This window comes from Larus michahellis, chromosome 3 (genome assembly GCF_964199755.1).
Source record: "Larus michahellis chromosome 3, bLarMic1.1, whole genome shotgun sequence".
NCBI classification, from domain to species: Eukaryota; Metazoa; Chordata; class Aves; order Charadriiformes; family Laridae; genus Larus; species Larus michahellis.
The window spans coordinates 53,376,415-53,390,779 of NC_133898.1; the positions used below are offsets into that span (position 1 = coordinate 53,376,415).

Here is a 14,365-nt window from a genome sequence, read left to right on the forward strand (position 1 = left end):
ATATGAATAAGACAGTTAACTGGTTGATTTTCAAGGATCACCACCTCCAGTTTCATTAATGATTTATCCCGATGTGCAGGACATGGCAGGAAGCCTGCACAGATGAACAAAGAGCACCAAACAAAATTCAGACTTAAAAAGGGAAGCATCCAAAGGGTGGAAACGGGGTCAGGTGATACAGGAGGAATATACAGATACTGTCCAAGTGTGCAGGGATGGGATTAGGAAAGCCAAAGCCCCCTGTAGCTAAATCTAGTAAGGGACATGAAGGGCAACAAGGACTTCTTACATGCCAATCAGCAGCAAAAAGAAGACTAGGAAAAATGTGGGCCTGCTGCTGCGTGGGACAAGGGACCTTGTGACAAAGGACATAGAGAAGGCAGAAGTACTCAATGCCGCCTTCTCCTTGGTCTTTACTTGTAAGACCAGTCTTCAGGAATCCCAGGTCTCTGAGACCAGTAGTAAAGCATAAAGCAAGGAAGCCTTACCCTTGGTAGAGAAGGATCAAGTCAGGGATAGTTTGAACAAACTGGACATACACAAATGCATGGGACCTGATGGAATGCACTCACAAGTGCTGAGGGAGCTGGCTGATGTCATCGTGAGGCCACTCTCAATTACATTTGAAAGGTCATAGTGACTGGGGGAGGTTCCTGGGGACTGGAAGAAAGCAAGTGTCACTTCTATCTTCAAGAAGAGCAAGGAGGAGCCAAATAACAAACCAATCAGCCTTACCACAATTCCTGTGGAAAGTGATGGCGCAAATCCTCTTAAAAGGTATTTCGAAACATATGAACAACAAAAAAGTGATTGAGAACAGTCAGCATGGATTTATGAGGAGAAAATCATGCTTGGCCAACCCTGTAGCCTTCTATGACGAGATGATTTGCTCAGTGGATGAGGGGAGAAGAGCAGATATCGTTTATGGAAATTTTAGCAAGGCTTTTGACACAGTCTCTGATTACATTCTTATAGACAAACTGATGAAGCATGTGCTAGATAAACGAACAGCGAGGTGTGTTGAAAACTGGGTGAACTGCCAGTCTCAAACAGTTGGGATCAGCACCTCAAATTTCATCTGGAAAACAGTCACCAGTGGAGCACCCCAGAGTTCAATACCAGAGCCAATATTGTTTAACCTCTTCATTAATGACCAGGATGCTGGGACAGAGAACAATCCTAGCAAGTTTGCAGGTGATACAAAACTGGGAGGAGTGGCTGATACACCAGAAGGTTGTGCTGCCATTGAGAAGGACCTCAACAGGCTGGAGAAATGGGCTGTCAGGAATCTCATGACGTTAAAAAAAAGGCAAATGCAAAATTTCCACACCTGCGGAAGATTAACCCCCTGTACCAGCACGGGATGGGGGCCAACCATCTGGAAAACAACTTTGCGGCAAGGGCCTGGGACTTCTGATGGACACTAATCTGAGCATGAGGCAGAAATGTGCCCTTGCAGCAAAGAAGGCCAACAGCCTCCTGGGACACATTAGAAATAGTATTGCCAGCAGGTCAAGAGAGGTGATCCTTCCCCTCTCATTCGCACTGGTGAGACATATCTGGAGTGCTGGTCCAGCTCTGGGGTCCCCAGACAAGAGAGACGTGGACATACTGGAATGGGTCTGGCAAAGGGCCATGAATATGATTAAAGGACTGGAATAGCTGACATAATAAGGAAAGGGTGAGAGAGCTGTGACTGGTCATCCTGTGGAAGAGAAGGCTCAGGGAGGATCTTATTGATGTCTATAAATATCCAAAGGTGGGCAAATATAGAAAAGGAGTCAGACTCTTCGCAGTGATGTCCAGTGACAGGAAAAGAGACAATGGGCACAAAAAAAACTGTGATGGTGATCAAACACTAGAACAAGCTGCCCAGAGAGGCTGTGGACTTTCCATCCTTGGAGATGTTCAAAGCCCACCTGGACAGCGTCCTGAGCAATCTACTCTAGCTGATGTTGCTTTGCGTAGAGGGGTTGTACTAGAGGTCCCTGCCAATCTCAACTATTCTGTGGTTCTATAATGAAATGATACTCATAAAGAAGAACTACAAAAAAATTAGCAGAAGCCCTATTCCTTGACAAGCACAAGAAGATGATTTGGACTCAAATTAGAGAATAGGAGCTAAGGCTCCATAAAATGATTTAAACTATAATTCAAAGAAGTATTAGCACTAAAAACAAGAAAGTGAACAATCCTAGGGGTGGAGAACAGAGGAAGAGCAGAAAAGGGAACCTCTGGAATCTCTAGAGGGCATCTCTATATCCTCACACAACATGTGTACTGATCCTACAGTTTCAGGACCAAATATGGACTATTTTGTTTTTACAGTTTATGGATCTCAACTTGCCAGAAACAGCAGATCAACAGTAACTTTAAGTCATGCTCACTTCAGCTGGTACTGTAATTGGCATGGTCTAGACTATGGTATAAACAGCTATCAGTAAATCAGCATTTGAAGAATATATGCAAAACACTCCCTAAGAATATAACACTTTACAGCAAGTGGCTTATAATGTTTTTTCACAAACCTTACGCAAATGGTAAACTATGATTTTCTCTTAAGCTTGAAAAGGTTTACGACTGCATCAAGATATCCATACTACCCACCAGCTTTAAATGGGCTTCTGTAGCATTCGTACAAGGGCCAAACCTCAATAACCAGCCTAAATAACATCTTTTGGAACCTGATACTTGCCTTGCCTACATCTGCTCTATGTGGTTCACAACCCTTTACCATGTATCCGGCTCAGCTAAGATGACTGAACTCCAAGCTTCTATTAATAACACACTAAAAGGATATTTCCTCTCTTGGGTTCCTGAGCAGTTGTTCCATCAAACCAATCATATGAAATAGCTGAGAAGGCTGCTGGAAATTTAACTGAATATTTCTGAGGTTGGATGTGGTTTCTGTCATAGACAATCTTACTTGGTTTTCCTATATTCAAGTTAAGGAGCATGAGGTTTCCTCTAGGCTTATTCATTACCTGCTCCAAGCCTTGGCTTCCCAGCACAAAATAGAAGTAAAATAGAGGACTAGGGGAGCAAACTGTCTGAGACACTGCAGTGAAAGAATCTGTGGCCATCTGGCCTTAACTTTTGATGGCTCTTTAGAAATATTTCACTTCACAGTGGAAGAAACCTATATGACATAATTCCACCAGCTACAGACATCTACATGCTAATACAAGAACACTAAGGCATCTTCTCACTACGGCTTTTGAGCACTGAATGTATATTCCCTTACCTGGTTGATGTTCCAGGGATGGGACGTCCCGTATCCACCAGAACACACCAGCAGTAGCCTGTGGAAGGATGGCACTGCACTGGTTTGTAGAGGCCGCCCTGTGCACACTCTGGAATGAACACATTGTCTTTCTGGGGCTGCTTAGCTTCCTCCAGGGCTGACTGAAGTTCTTGATCACATGACGATGCTTTTGGAAGGAAAAGAAAAAATACTGAAGAAGCTATATGGAAAGGGCCTACTAGTTTTATCAAACAGTTTTTATATCTTTCTTTGATTGCATATAAGGATTGTATTTGAAGAGGCTTGCTACAGCTCAAATACTAGCTACATTGGCTTATGCTGTATACTGTTAGGAACTTCAGTTTCCTTCTCATGCAGCTGCTTCATCATACAGTCCAAATAATACCTCGACATCTCCTTGCCTATCTCTAATAGACATAACCTATGGATAACAAAAAACCTTCTCTGCCATCTTAAAAATATCCTCGCCCACTGCACAGTTGCTAAACTACTGATTCTTTTCAGAGGGAACAGTAAAAATAAAACTTCTTAGGATTCCTTATATGAATTATTCATCTAGATATTAATTTAGATGTTTATATTCTGCTCTTTCATTCCAGTTTTGGAACAACTTCTTAATAGTGAGAAAATTATTCCACCTTCTTTTCTGTGATTCTGCTATTGATGAAGTAATACCTATACAACAACATGCCCCATATCTCTTCTGGATGTGAGAAAAGCTTACGTGTCTACACATTCCTAGCCTTTACACAAAACTACGAACCAGCGGGCAAAGAGCAGAAAGCCCAGTGCCTGAGAATTCCAGTCAGTTCACACCAATCTATAAAGAAACACCTCCGCTGCGGATTTTTGATCACTACTAAGCAGGTATATGTGTCACTGCAGACTAATCCAGTGAGCAAAAACAAAATATTTGAAAAACAAGAACATTGGTAACAATAAGCACTGTACAAACATACAAATTACTGACAGGAAGATTTAAATCAATAAACGATTCTCTTCAATGAAAGAAAAGTCATTTCAATGTTAATAAAAAAGTATCTGTGTGTAACATTTGCTCTTCTTTCAAGTCAGTTAAAGACTAGTGAAACGCATTCTCTGAATCTCCAGCAGGATTTACTTGATTTTTCACTGTTCAACCCACAGAAGAACAAGCTGAAACCTGACTGGATTTTCTAGTGCATTTGCAACAAGTTTCATCTCCAGACTAATCTCATTTAGTCTTATCCACAGGGTTCAGAAAGTGCTTTGCAAATTGTAGGTGACAACTGACAGAAAGTCACTAGTTATGTCCAGAATGCTACTGCTCCTTTCCATCTTCTTGCAAATGCAGATGACCAAAATCGGGAAGACTTCTGTTGCAAGGAAAAAGGTGGCAGGAAGTTAAACACCTTCATACTTTCAATGGCACACAATTCCATCTATACAACGGACTGGTTTCCGACTCAGCGTATTTTATTCCAATCCATGTAGAAAGTTTAAAAAACAAGCACATCACTTGCTACCTTAATTACAAGGCACAGATGGAGTGTTTTTTCAGTTCTTTGGTTGAATTTTTTTTTTGCCTCTTTTGTTTCATATGGTATTTGAGCAGGACAGCTAGATAAATTGATCAATCCTTCACGGTTTTCTTTGTCTACCCACTAACATAATCAGAGATTGAATAGCTCTCAAAGCACCAGTGTTTAGATAATAAAGCGTACTTAGAGAATCAGTGTAGTGAGGACAGAAAGGCTCCTTTAAAAAAGGGAAATAGCTAATTATTTACATGTTAAAACCTTTGCAAAAATAGCTACGGTTTCAGAAATTAGAAAGCCATCTCCAACATCCTTTTAGAGTAGCCAAAATAAATCTTTCACTCGGTGAATCTGGATTATGATGATTATAAAGTTACAAGGTACGACAACCCTGGAAAACGCATCACTTAGCTTAGTTGGTCATTTTTTCTGTTTTGTATATAATCAAGCAAAAAGGAGCAAATGGGGTGAAGCAGCTGCAGTGAGAGGGAGGAAATCATTACTGCTCTTTAAACTCCACTAAATTCTTTTCTCGTTCATGCCGATAAACCTTGGGACCATTCCACTAGCTACTGTGACCTTCTCTCATTTTACATCCTTGTAACTAGCAACATAATCTGGCAGATGTGCAGGTATTATTATCTCTCGCAAACCCAGAGGGGCGATACATTTTCATGCTCTCAGCTTTGTTTAGAAAATACATTGGTGTACAGAGACCACATAGTCAGGTCATCCAGACAGACAAAATGTAACAGCACAGAGAGGGTGTGATGGAGAATTCCCGGTGCAGACACAGATACAGACTGTTTCAGCTGTGAGCATAAGCAACACGACCTAATTTCTGGGCAGCTCTAGTTTCCACTGACTGAAACAACCAGCAAAGGACAGCACTGCTGGCTCAAAACCACTGGAGTCATGGGCCAGCGCAATCGTCTGCATGGTGGTGATTTAGGAGCAGGTGTCACAGACCTAGATAAATGGTCTTTACTCTCCTGAGTGACTTGCCAAGACAAGGATTTCTAGAAGCTGCTGCTCAAGCTAGAAATTTGTCTCTGTGCACTAGGTCAGGTTTGCTCTTGTCCTTTTCCTCCCTTATGCCTGGTTTCAAGTCTCTGAGGTACAGAGAAGCAGTATTACGGGAGAGATGTCAAAGGAAGGTTGCAAATGTGGCTTATAGCTTTAGGAGGGACAGTCAGGAGACTGGTGGAACTTAACATTGCAAGTGAGGATCGAAACAGGACGGCCAGTGACAGTAATCAAAGGAAGGTTTAAAGGTAAAAAGATAAAAAGTGCTTAATGGCAAAAGTATGAAAAATAGACAAAATAACAGGATTCATACCAAATGCTGAGGTGAAAATCCAGCTGAGAGGACTTCAGTGATGAAAAAAAATCTGCCTTTTAAGAGCAAGCATCAGCACAGGCATTCAAGACAAAAAAAAATAGAAGAAACTATAGTGAAGGACTTTCCCTTCTTGCAACCTTTAACTTCTTACTTGACTGAGACTTATCACATATCTGCAGAACCCAGTTCATTCATTTTATTCACCAAAAGTGCAGAATAATTTATTATTTCCCTTCTTTACACAACGGCTAATGAGCTATCAGGCAATACCGCGTAGTGAGTCGTTTCTGCAGAGTCCAGTGCTTTTGTCCACTTTTGACATGACCATTTGTGCCACCATTACTACTTCCCTGTTTGCTTTCCCCACTGGAATACTGTTCCTACATAAAGTAAAGGAAAACTGCTCTAAAGTGCTTACCTATAATTCTGCCTGCTTTTCCCAGAACCAGAATATTACCCCTCTGTGTAATTTCCTCTCTGAGGGAACCATTCATTCCCTTTCCAACTTTTCTTTCAATTATTTACAACAGGAATACTGGAAAGATGTAATTGTAGCCTGTGATGACTAAGAGCTCTTATCATGGAGCTACCATACTACTGCATAATTGCCTTTGTAATGTCAGAAGAGTCATGGTCAACAAACGTTCATTTGCCAGGAGAACCAGTGATAAATGTCATTAACTTAGAAAATGCCTGACAGTTTTTCCAAACAATCTGACAACAACTGTGATCTGGAACAATAACAGATGGATGCCAGAAGTTCATAAAGTGAACAGTATGGAAAAAGATCTATGCCACAATAAAAGTAGGATAAATACCTTAATCATTAAAATACATCAAACTTTCTATGGAATGCATTACTACAACAACATTCCTTCCAGGAGGAGAAAAGCACTGACGCTCCAGCTTCATCTTTTCAGGGAATATGCTTACACTGGTGTTCTTTTACTTAGTTCCTTCGGTATTGTCTTGCAGGAGAAAACAGATGCTTTGCCAAGCATCTTAGTTCAATAAAGTAGTTAGACTTTGCTGAAAAATCTTTTCCACATAGTCCACCATGTTAGCGAGCCACACTGTAGCTCGGTTGGGATCCTTCATCTCTGGCTGAAAAAACTTCCTGCAGCTTCTACCCAAAACTATTTTATTCCAGGTTCATAAGCATTAGGGATTCAACACACAAATTTCAATCAAGTCAGGAAATAGGTATATTTTGCTGTTTTACAAGAGCCTTGTAACACCCAATGACCATCTACTACTCCGGAAAAGTAATTTTTGAATGATAATGAGTTTTAAAACCTGCTTTAAATGTAATTTACATTGCTCTTGCTATGTCATATTGCTATTCCATTTCTTCCCTTTTTAATTTAAATGTTAGCTCCTAAATATACTTTTACTGTTCTGGTTCAAGATGCCTTCATAGTCCATTACAAATAACCAGCTGAAATGCTGCATCTTCTGTCAATGCAAAAGATACTCCAGATAATGACAAACTTTGTGCATAAGTTTTGTGGTTTGTATAAAATCTCGAGTCAGTTCTTGTTGCTAATGATGAATTCTCCCTAAAAAAACCAGCCTGCATTTCAATGAATCAAGTTAATTTACATGAACAGAAAAATACCTCAATAGCAGTAGGCTATAACATATAATTTATTATTTATTTATATTGATGATCTCAAAGGTCCCTTCCAACCACGAAGATTCTAAGATTCTATGATTCTATTATAAATAAATCCCTATTTATGAAAGACTCCATTTATTCATCTCTGATGGGTTACTTAAACTGCTAGTTAATTTTTACTAGGAGGTGTCCTGGAGGAGAAAAGACATGGCTTTTCTGGAAAAGTTATCCTGAACAAACCGTGTAACTGTGCATATCTAAAACACCAAGCACTGCATTATGCAATTTATGATAATCATCTTGTTAGTCTTGTAACAGGAGATGGTTTAGCCCCTTGTTTCAGAGATTCTGGCAGTTATCGTGCTGTGTCTTATCACAGCTTCTGCCAACACGCGGAATTTTCATGATTACAAATAATTTAATTTTTTTTTTTTTACTGAAATATGAATTGCTGTATTTATGTCTAAATTTCAGTCTGTTCTGTGGAAACAAGTTGCCAAATCTGCAGAAAATTACAAAGGCGTCTGTATACTACTTTAACATTTCCTGTTACTATACAAACATTTCCTTTTGATTTCCTCAACCCCACAATGTGTATATGACAAACAGAATCCATTCCAAGAAATTCTGTTTTCAGTTGGTTCCTTCTCTCTCCTTTTCTCATTACCATAATGGGCCATGAAAGGACAATTTAGACAGCCTGGTTTCCACAGTAAAGGGATCTTTTATTAGGGCTTTAAGCTCATTGTCCTCTATAGAAAGCAGGAAATAAGAAACCTGTGAGCAAAAATACTCTGAAAAGGGATACGCATGCTCCAGAGGAGTGCAGTGTAACATTAGAGACAGTTAATATTGCAGTTCTCCTATGTTTCTGAGAGGACATACAGACAGAATACATTCATGTCCAAATTTCAGTATAGAGAGACTTAGATTGTATGACAATTTCTGGTAATTAAAATGTTAGGCAAATCATCTGTCTGTCCTAGTTAATTAAGCCTAATATAGCGACCCCTTCAGAACACTTCAAAGAACGATTTGCACAAGTTCTGTGCTAGTTTATTTCAAAACCATAATAATTAGGATGGATAAATAGTTATCCTATTGACACCTATGCAACAAATTCACATCTTATGGGGATAAGAATTTGAGCCATTTGCTTAGGATGAACCCTCCTTCAGCCATTGAAGTTAATAGTCCCCAAGGAAACCGATTACAATGTGTTTTAATATTTTCAAATAGTTTTCATCATCTTCCAATCCATTGAATGGATTTCCACTTACACAACGTTCACTTTAGAAAGGCAGTGGGAAGTGGGATAATTTCTATTCAAGCTACGCTCTCCCTGGGGAAGAATTTACGTTGACTGGATGACAAAATGATCCATTACAGCAGTGGCCCTGTTATTCCTAACTCCAGCAAACACGCACCTTCCAGGTAAACTATCAGGTTCTTTACCTGTCACTGAACAATTTCCTCACCCAGAAGTCACCGCATCTGTTCCTGCTATAAACACAGCATCCAAGGAAGCATGTTTGGTAGGTATAAATGAAAAAAAAAATCCTTAAATTATTTCATTCTAGTGAAGGAGGGGTGTAACACCACAGCTTCGTATTCTTTCAGGGTTTCCAGCCTGCGTTTAGACCCTTTCTAGCATGACAGATTCCTTCTCTGAAGAGGTAGATGAGGTGGTATAATGCGGTTTAAGATGCCAAAATCATAACCTTTATGTACACAATCTTATTTTCTCATGCCTTATGGACAGAGTATGGGCATCTCACACTAATCTTTCTTAAGAAGCCCAGTTCTTACAAGAATTTGCCTGCCTGCCCTCTCTTGACCATTTCAAATAAACTCATCTCTAACAGAAACCAAGTGCAGCTCAGTGCTACAAACAAATGCAGGAACAGCTTTGCTCCTGCTACTAGCTTCTTACAAAGACTATTCATACACCGAAATCAAACAAAGAGTATTTCTGTGTCCCAATCTTCCCCCAGTAGAAATCCATGGGAAAATACCCACTAAATTCAATGGACCTCAATTCATCAGTCCTCAGCTGAATATATTCATGTGTAAGTATGTTTCCAATTAAGCCTAATATTTACTCATAGACCAAGCACTGATTGTAAGGAATAGGTAGCATTGATAAACACGCAACCTTAGTCCCAACATCTAGATGGCAACCAAAACCTAAGACTAAATTACAGTATTAATACTCATCTGGCGCCACATGTTTTGGTTTACATTAGGTTCAGATACACATCAGCATGAGGGTTCTCAAGGCCTGGAGAAAGCTGGCAACATTCCTACCCATACTTATTCTTGTTTGCAAAAACTTGTGGGAACCAAATATTTCAGGCCCCTTGTGTGCATTTGCAGAGTAGTCTCAATGTACAGCTGATCACTATTTTGCACTTTTGGAGCTTGGGTAGATGATTGTGGCTAAACACAAAGCTCACGGCTTCAACACAGCCCTACAGATTAATTTATGTACTTTACTCCACTGAACAAAGCAGGATAAATCACAGACAGATGCTCTCATTTATCTGTGTGGTTTCATATGCAAAGACACTGCAATACACAAGGAGAATCATCTGGAAATGCACTGAGCCCATCAAAAAAAAGATCCAGAACACAGAGATCACCAGCTCCCATTTAGCTTTGCCTGAAATAACATGGCCACAGCCAATCCAGTCTACCTGTATATACCATGATTTTCTCAGCTTTTACCCTGTGTTTGAGTAGCCAAGTGGCACTAGGTCAAATCAATATTTCTGCAATACATAAATTCTGGTTCTAACAATAGGCAAAAGTTTGGGGACCCATAATACAAAGATTACAGATGAAAATAGGATGACTTGCTCATTAACCAAAATCCAAACCCGCCTGTCTACTGGATTTTTGAAAAGCATTTTGGTTTAGGGAACGTTTTCCACATTACCTCTGCAATTCTTTATTTTTCTTAGAATTTGAAATACTAGGAGTGCTGTGAGAAAGACTGCAACCACAACTCAGTAAAAGAAAAAGAACTGTTTTGCCACAAACGCCTGCTATTTTAGCAGTTTGTTTGTTTGTTTTCTTGTTTGTTTGTTTAATTTCTAGCCCAAGTTCTTGGTTAAAGAGCTGAGAAATATTATGCAAGTATTCAAATTTCTCCTCTTGGAATTATAACTAATGTAAGTTGCTCGATTATTCATTTTTAATCCTCTTTCTCCTTCACAGAGTTCTCACACTCATTAAAGGGACCAAACTACCTACCTGGTTTAAAACAATATGTAATTCTAAATTTTGTGATTCTTATTTATACTGAATAAAACAATAGTGTGAAATCTGTCCGCTGACTTGATGAATACTCACAAAGAAGCTATGTCTTCACTTATAAGTGTGACAGAATATGTCTCTAAATGTTTAAGTATTAGCATTTACTCCTCCTGTAGAGAACTAACATCAAGTTAGAATAAACTAGATTTTAAATCTGAGTTCTTTCAAAGATGCATTTTGCATTAGAGCCAAATGTATATCCTGAACATCCTGAATCAAACATTTATTATACCGCCTATGAAATGTGAGGAAGCAGTGAACTAAGAGTAGCACATTTTTGTTAAATCTTTAACAGCGGTGTGTGAAAATAGCAAGCCTTTGCAAAGTGGATTGCATTAGCCAGATTTGATCCAAGGCCTGTTTACACCCTACTGTCTACACTGGATCTTTGAATGCGACCTTAACGCAAATCAAAAATCCTTTTAAGCCAGCTCATCAATTGCATTGTATCAGGCTTCACAAGGAGAGTGAAAAATCTTCTAGTTTTCTGAGGAGATGAGGTCCCTCATCCCCTTTTGTTCATAGAATCACAGAATGGTTAGGGTTGGAAGGGACCTTGAAGATCATCTAGTTCCAACCCCCCTGCCATGGGCAGGGACACCTCCCACTAGACCAGGCTGCTCAATGAGTTGAGGACATTCACTCAATTACAAGGCTGAACAAGGATGTATTGTCATCTCCAGGTGCTCTTGCTTGAATTTGTTAACTTGGCTCCCCTAAAACAAAAGAGGATGCTGTGCAAAAGACTGCCCCATCCTGCAAGGATACAACTGAAAGCAGTTACTTGCCAAATGGGATGAAAACTGTTTTTTCCTACGTAAAAGGGAATGTTGGTTCCTATTATTGCTAGGTATGGCTGCCTCACCCTGTCAAAGCAGAGCAGCACCATAGGGTTCAAACTGCAAAACCAACCAAACAAAAAAGCCACCACCCAAAAATACAGCAAATGAAAATCACTCACTTTTCCCAAACACAGTGGCTAGCTGGCCAGTTTGCTATAGCAATCTAAAGGCTCGTTCATTAAACAAATTGCGCAAAACTACCATTCTTGCTTTATGAGTATACTGACTAGTAAGTGTTAGGCTTCTGCCAGTGGAAAAATCTCTCATTTTTAAAGAAATATTTGAAGGGAAAATAAAGCTGGCTCACTTTTTCCACAGAGCTGTGAAAATGAAAGTCTTTGCCAGGTGAGCTGAGGGTAAGTATTTGTTTGAACAGCTCTACTAAAAATTACAAAACAAAATGTGCAAACTGGGGTGCCTAAATTCATACTTTGGCACTTAAATAAACCAGCCAGCTTACAGGAATGTTTATCAACAAAGCACTTCCCCTCAAGTGAAACAGGAGCTGTTTCTGCTCACCATTTGGGAAACTGAGATACTTAAATCAGTGCTCGGATATGACTGTGGATCCCTGACCTTAGGAACCCAAGCAATTTTAATTTCAGAGGTGTACAGTGGCATCGCTGGCTGCAGTTTGTGCCACGTTCCTGCCATTGGTCCACACTGCTAATGCTGGTGGCATCGTGCAGTGTTTTCCAGCCTTATTGCTTAACTCCTGCCTGAGGTGGCTGCACTCCATCTACACTCTATTTTCTAAGTATCAGCTCATTTCCAACCACCTTACAGACAGCTCCCCTGGACACATACTTATTCAAAATGTAAACAAGATGAACATAAGAATCAACCAACCTTTTGTTTCATTACACCATCTACTGTGGCTGTGGTGCTTGCGGTGTGGGCTGCACAGTCAGTCCACAAAACAGCAATCTCAATTCCCCGCGCTGGCACGTGAGACAGAATTTGTCTCCTCATGTGCTGCCAGGGCACCTGATCGCTCAGGCAAGCCCTGGGAAAGCACAAGCAAAGAAGGTATCACCACGGTCTGCCACGGTATCTCCACAGAAGAAGGAGCATAACTCTGAACGTAGCCTGAGCTAGACTTCCCTAGGTTCCCCACTTACATGTGCGGGCACCTTCTGCAACCTGCTCATGCACTCTGCAGCCTGTCCATGTGTCCCCCACCGAGTGTTTCACTTTGGCACTAGTAGAAGGCTCAGTGATAAAGTGTAGAGGGACTTTTGATCATTACATCCTCTCAGATTTCACTGTAATAATCTCAGACCACAGGGAAATGAACCCTGACTACTGTTGCAGAAGCCAGCAGGAGCCAGGAAGACTTCTGACTGGTTTACATGAATGTGATCTGAGATGTACAGATAAAGAATATGTAGAAATGTTAAAAAATATGCAGAAATACTAGAAGGATTAGAATGTTATTTTGCATTTAGGTAGTTCCCTTTTACATGTCTCAGAGTATCTCAAAATGGTCAATATAATATGGACCTCTGTCTAGTTCACAGGAGACACTATGGGCATTACAGAATGGTAAGGATTTGGGCTTCAACACTGAGCAGAAATACAGATGTTAATCAGGCTGTTGAAACAGAAACTCTCCTTTCTTCCTCAGTGTTTCAGGGAGTGTTTCTTTGACAGCCATAATGCAAAAGTTTATGCTACCATCATTCCTGCAGCCTCTTCTGTGGCAAAGCAGGACGATTCCACCTCCAGGCCTCTCAGATATACACCCTCCAAACCTACTTGATTTAAAAATTCTCAACATTTAAAATTGTAGTAATGCTGAGAATATAATTGTACCCTTAAAAGCTAATTAATGACAGACGAATCAAAAACTAGCCACTTATACCGACTTGCTCTTCTTCATCTTGCCAAAGAGAAGGCAAGAAGCAGGTGGAAAATGAGCATACATATTATTGCTTATGTCTCTAAATACGAGAACTATGTTCTGCAATGAAAACTCTTTTAACAGAGGAAGAAGCAAATTCGGTAAAGTGGTCTCATCTGTTGAGTCACACTGCTCCCAGAATGCATTCACACACGTCCTCAGGATGAGATTCGGCAAATAACGTGAACATGAAGCCTGGTCAAAAGGTAACTGCACTGCTTTAACTCTGCACAAATCTGAAGGCTCATCTTACACTAAATGCTGTACAGCATTTAATAATTTAATCCAGCACATTCCATCCAAAACACGCTATTTATATAGCACGTAGCAAGTCGGTATTCGTAACTGGAGAGGTACAGGATTCAGATAGAGAAGACTATTTACTGATTTTGGCCAAGTTTTGTGTGCAATAAAGAGGATGAGCCAAAGAAGAGTAAAAGCCAATAAGAATATTCTAATACTATTTCTTTCAGGTCCAACAACTTTTTAATATAGTTTTATGTAGCTCCTGCTTTTTTTTTTTTTTCCTTTTCTCATATGGCCATGGTTAAACAGCTTAG

At 40.0% G+C, this 14,365-nt stretch overlaps 1 protein-coding gene across 7 annotated transcripts in view; it reads right to left on the reverse strand.

The window, feature by feature from the left end:
* The window catches only part of SMOC2 (SPARC related modular calcium binding 2), a 148,533-nt gene that overhangs the window by 43,686 nt on the left and 90,482 nt on the right, over positions 1 to 14,365 (reverse strand). For all 7 annotated transcript variants that reach the window (XM_074580205.1, XM_074580202.1, XM_074580204.1 and 4 more), the window contains exon 8: positions 3,245 to 3,431. In XM_074580205.1, the coding sequence (XP_074436306.1) occupies positions 3,245 to 3,431 (187 nt within the window). The remainder of the gene's footprint in view (positions 1 to 3,244; positions 3,432 to 14,365) is intronic.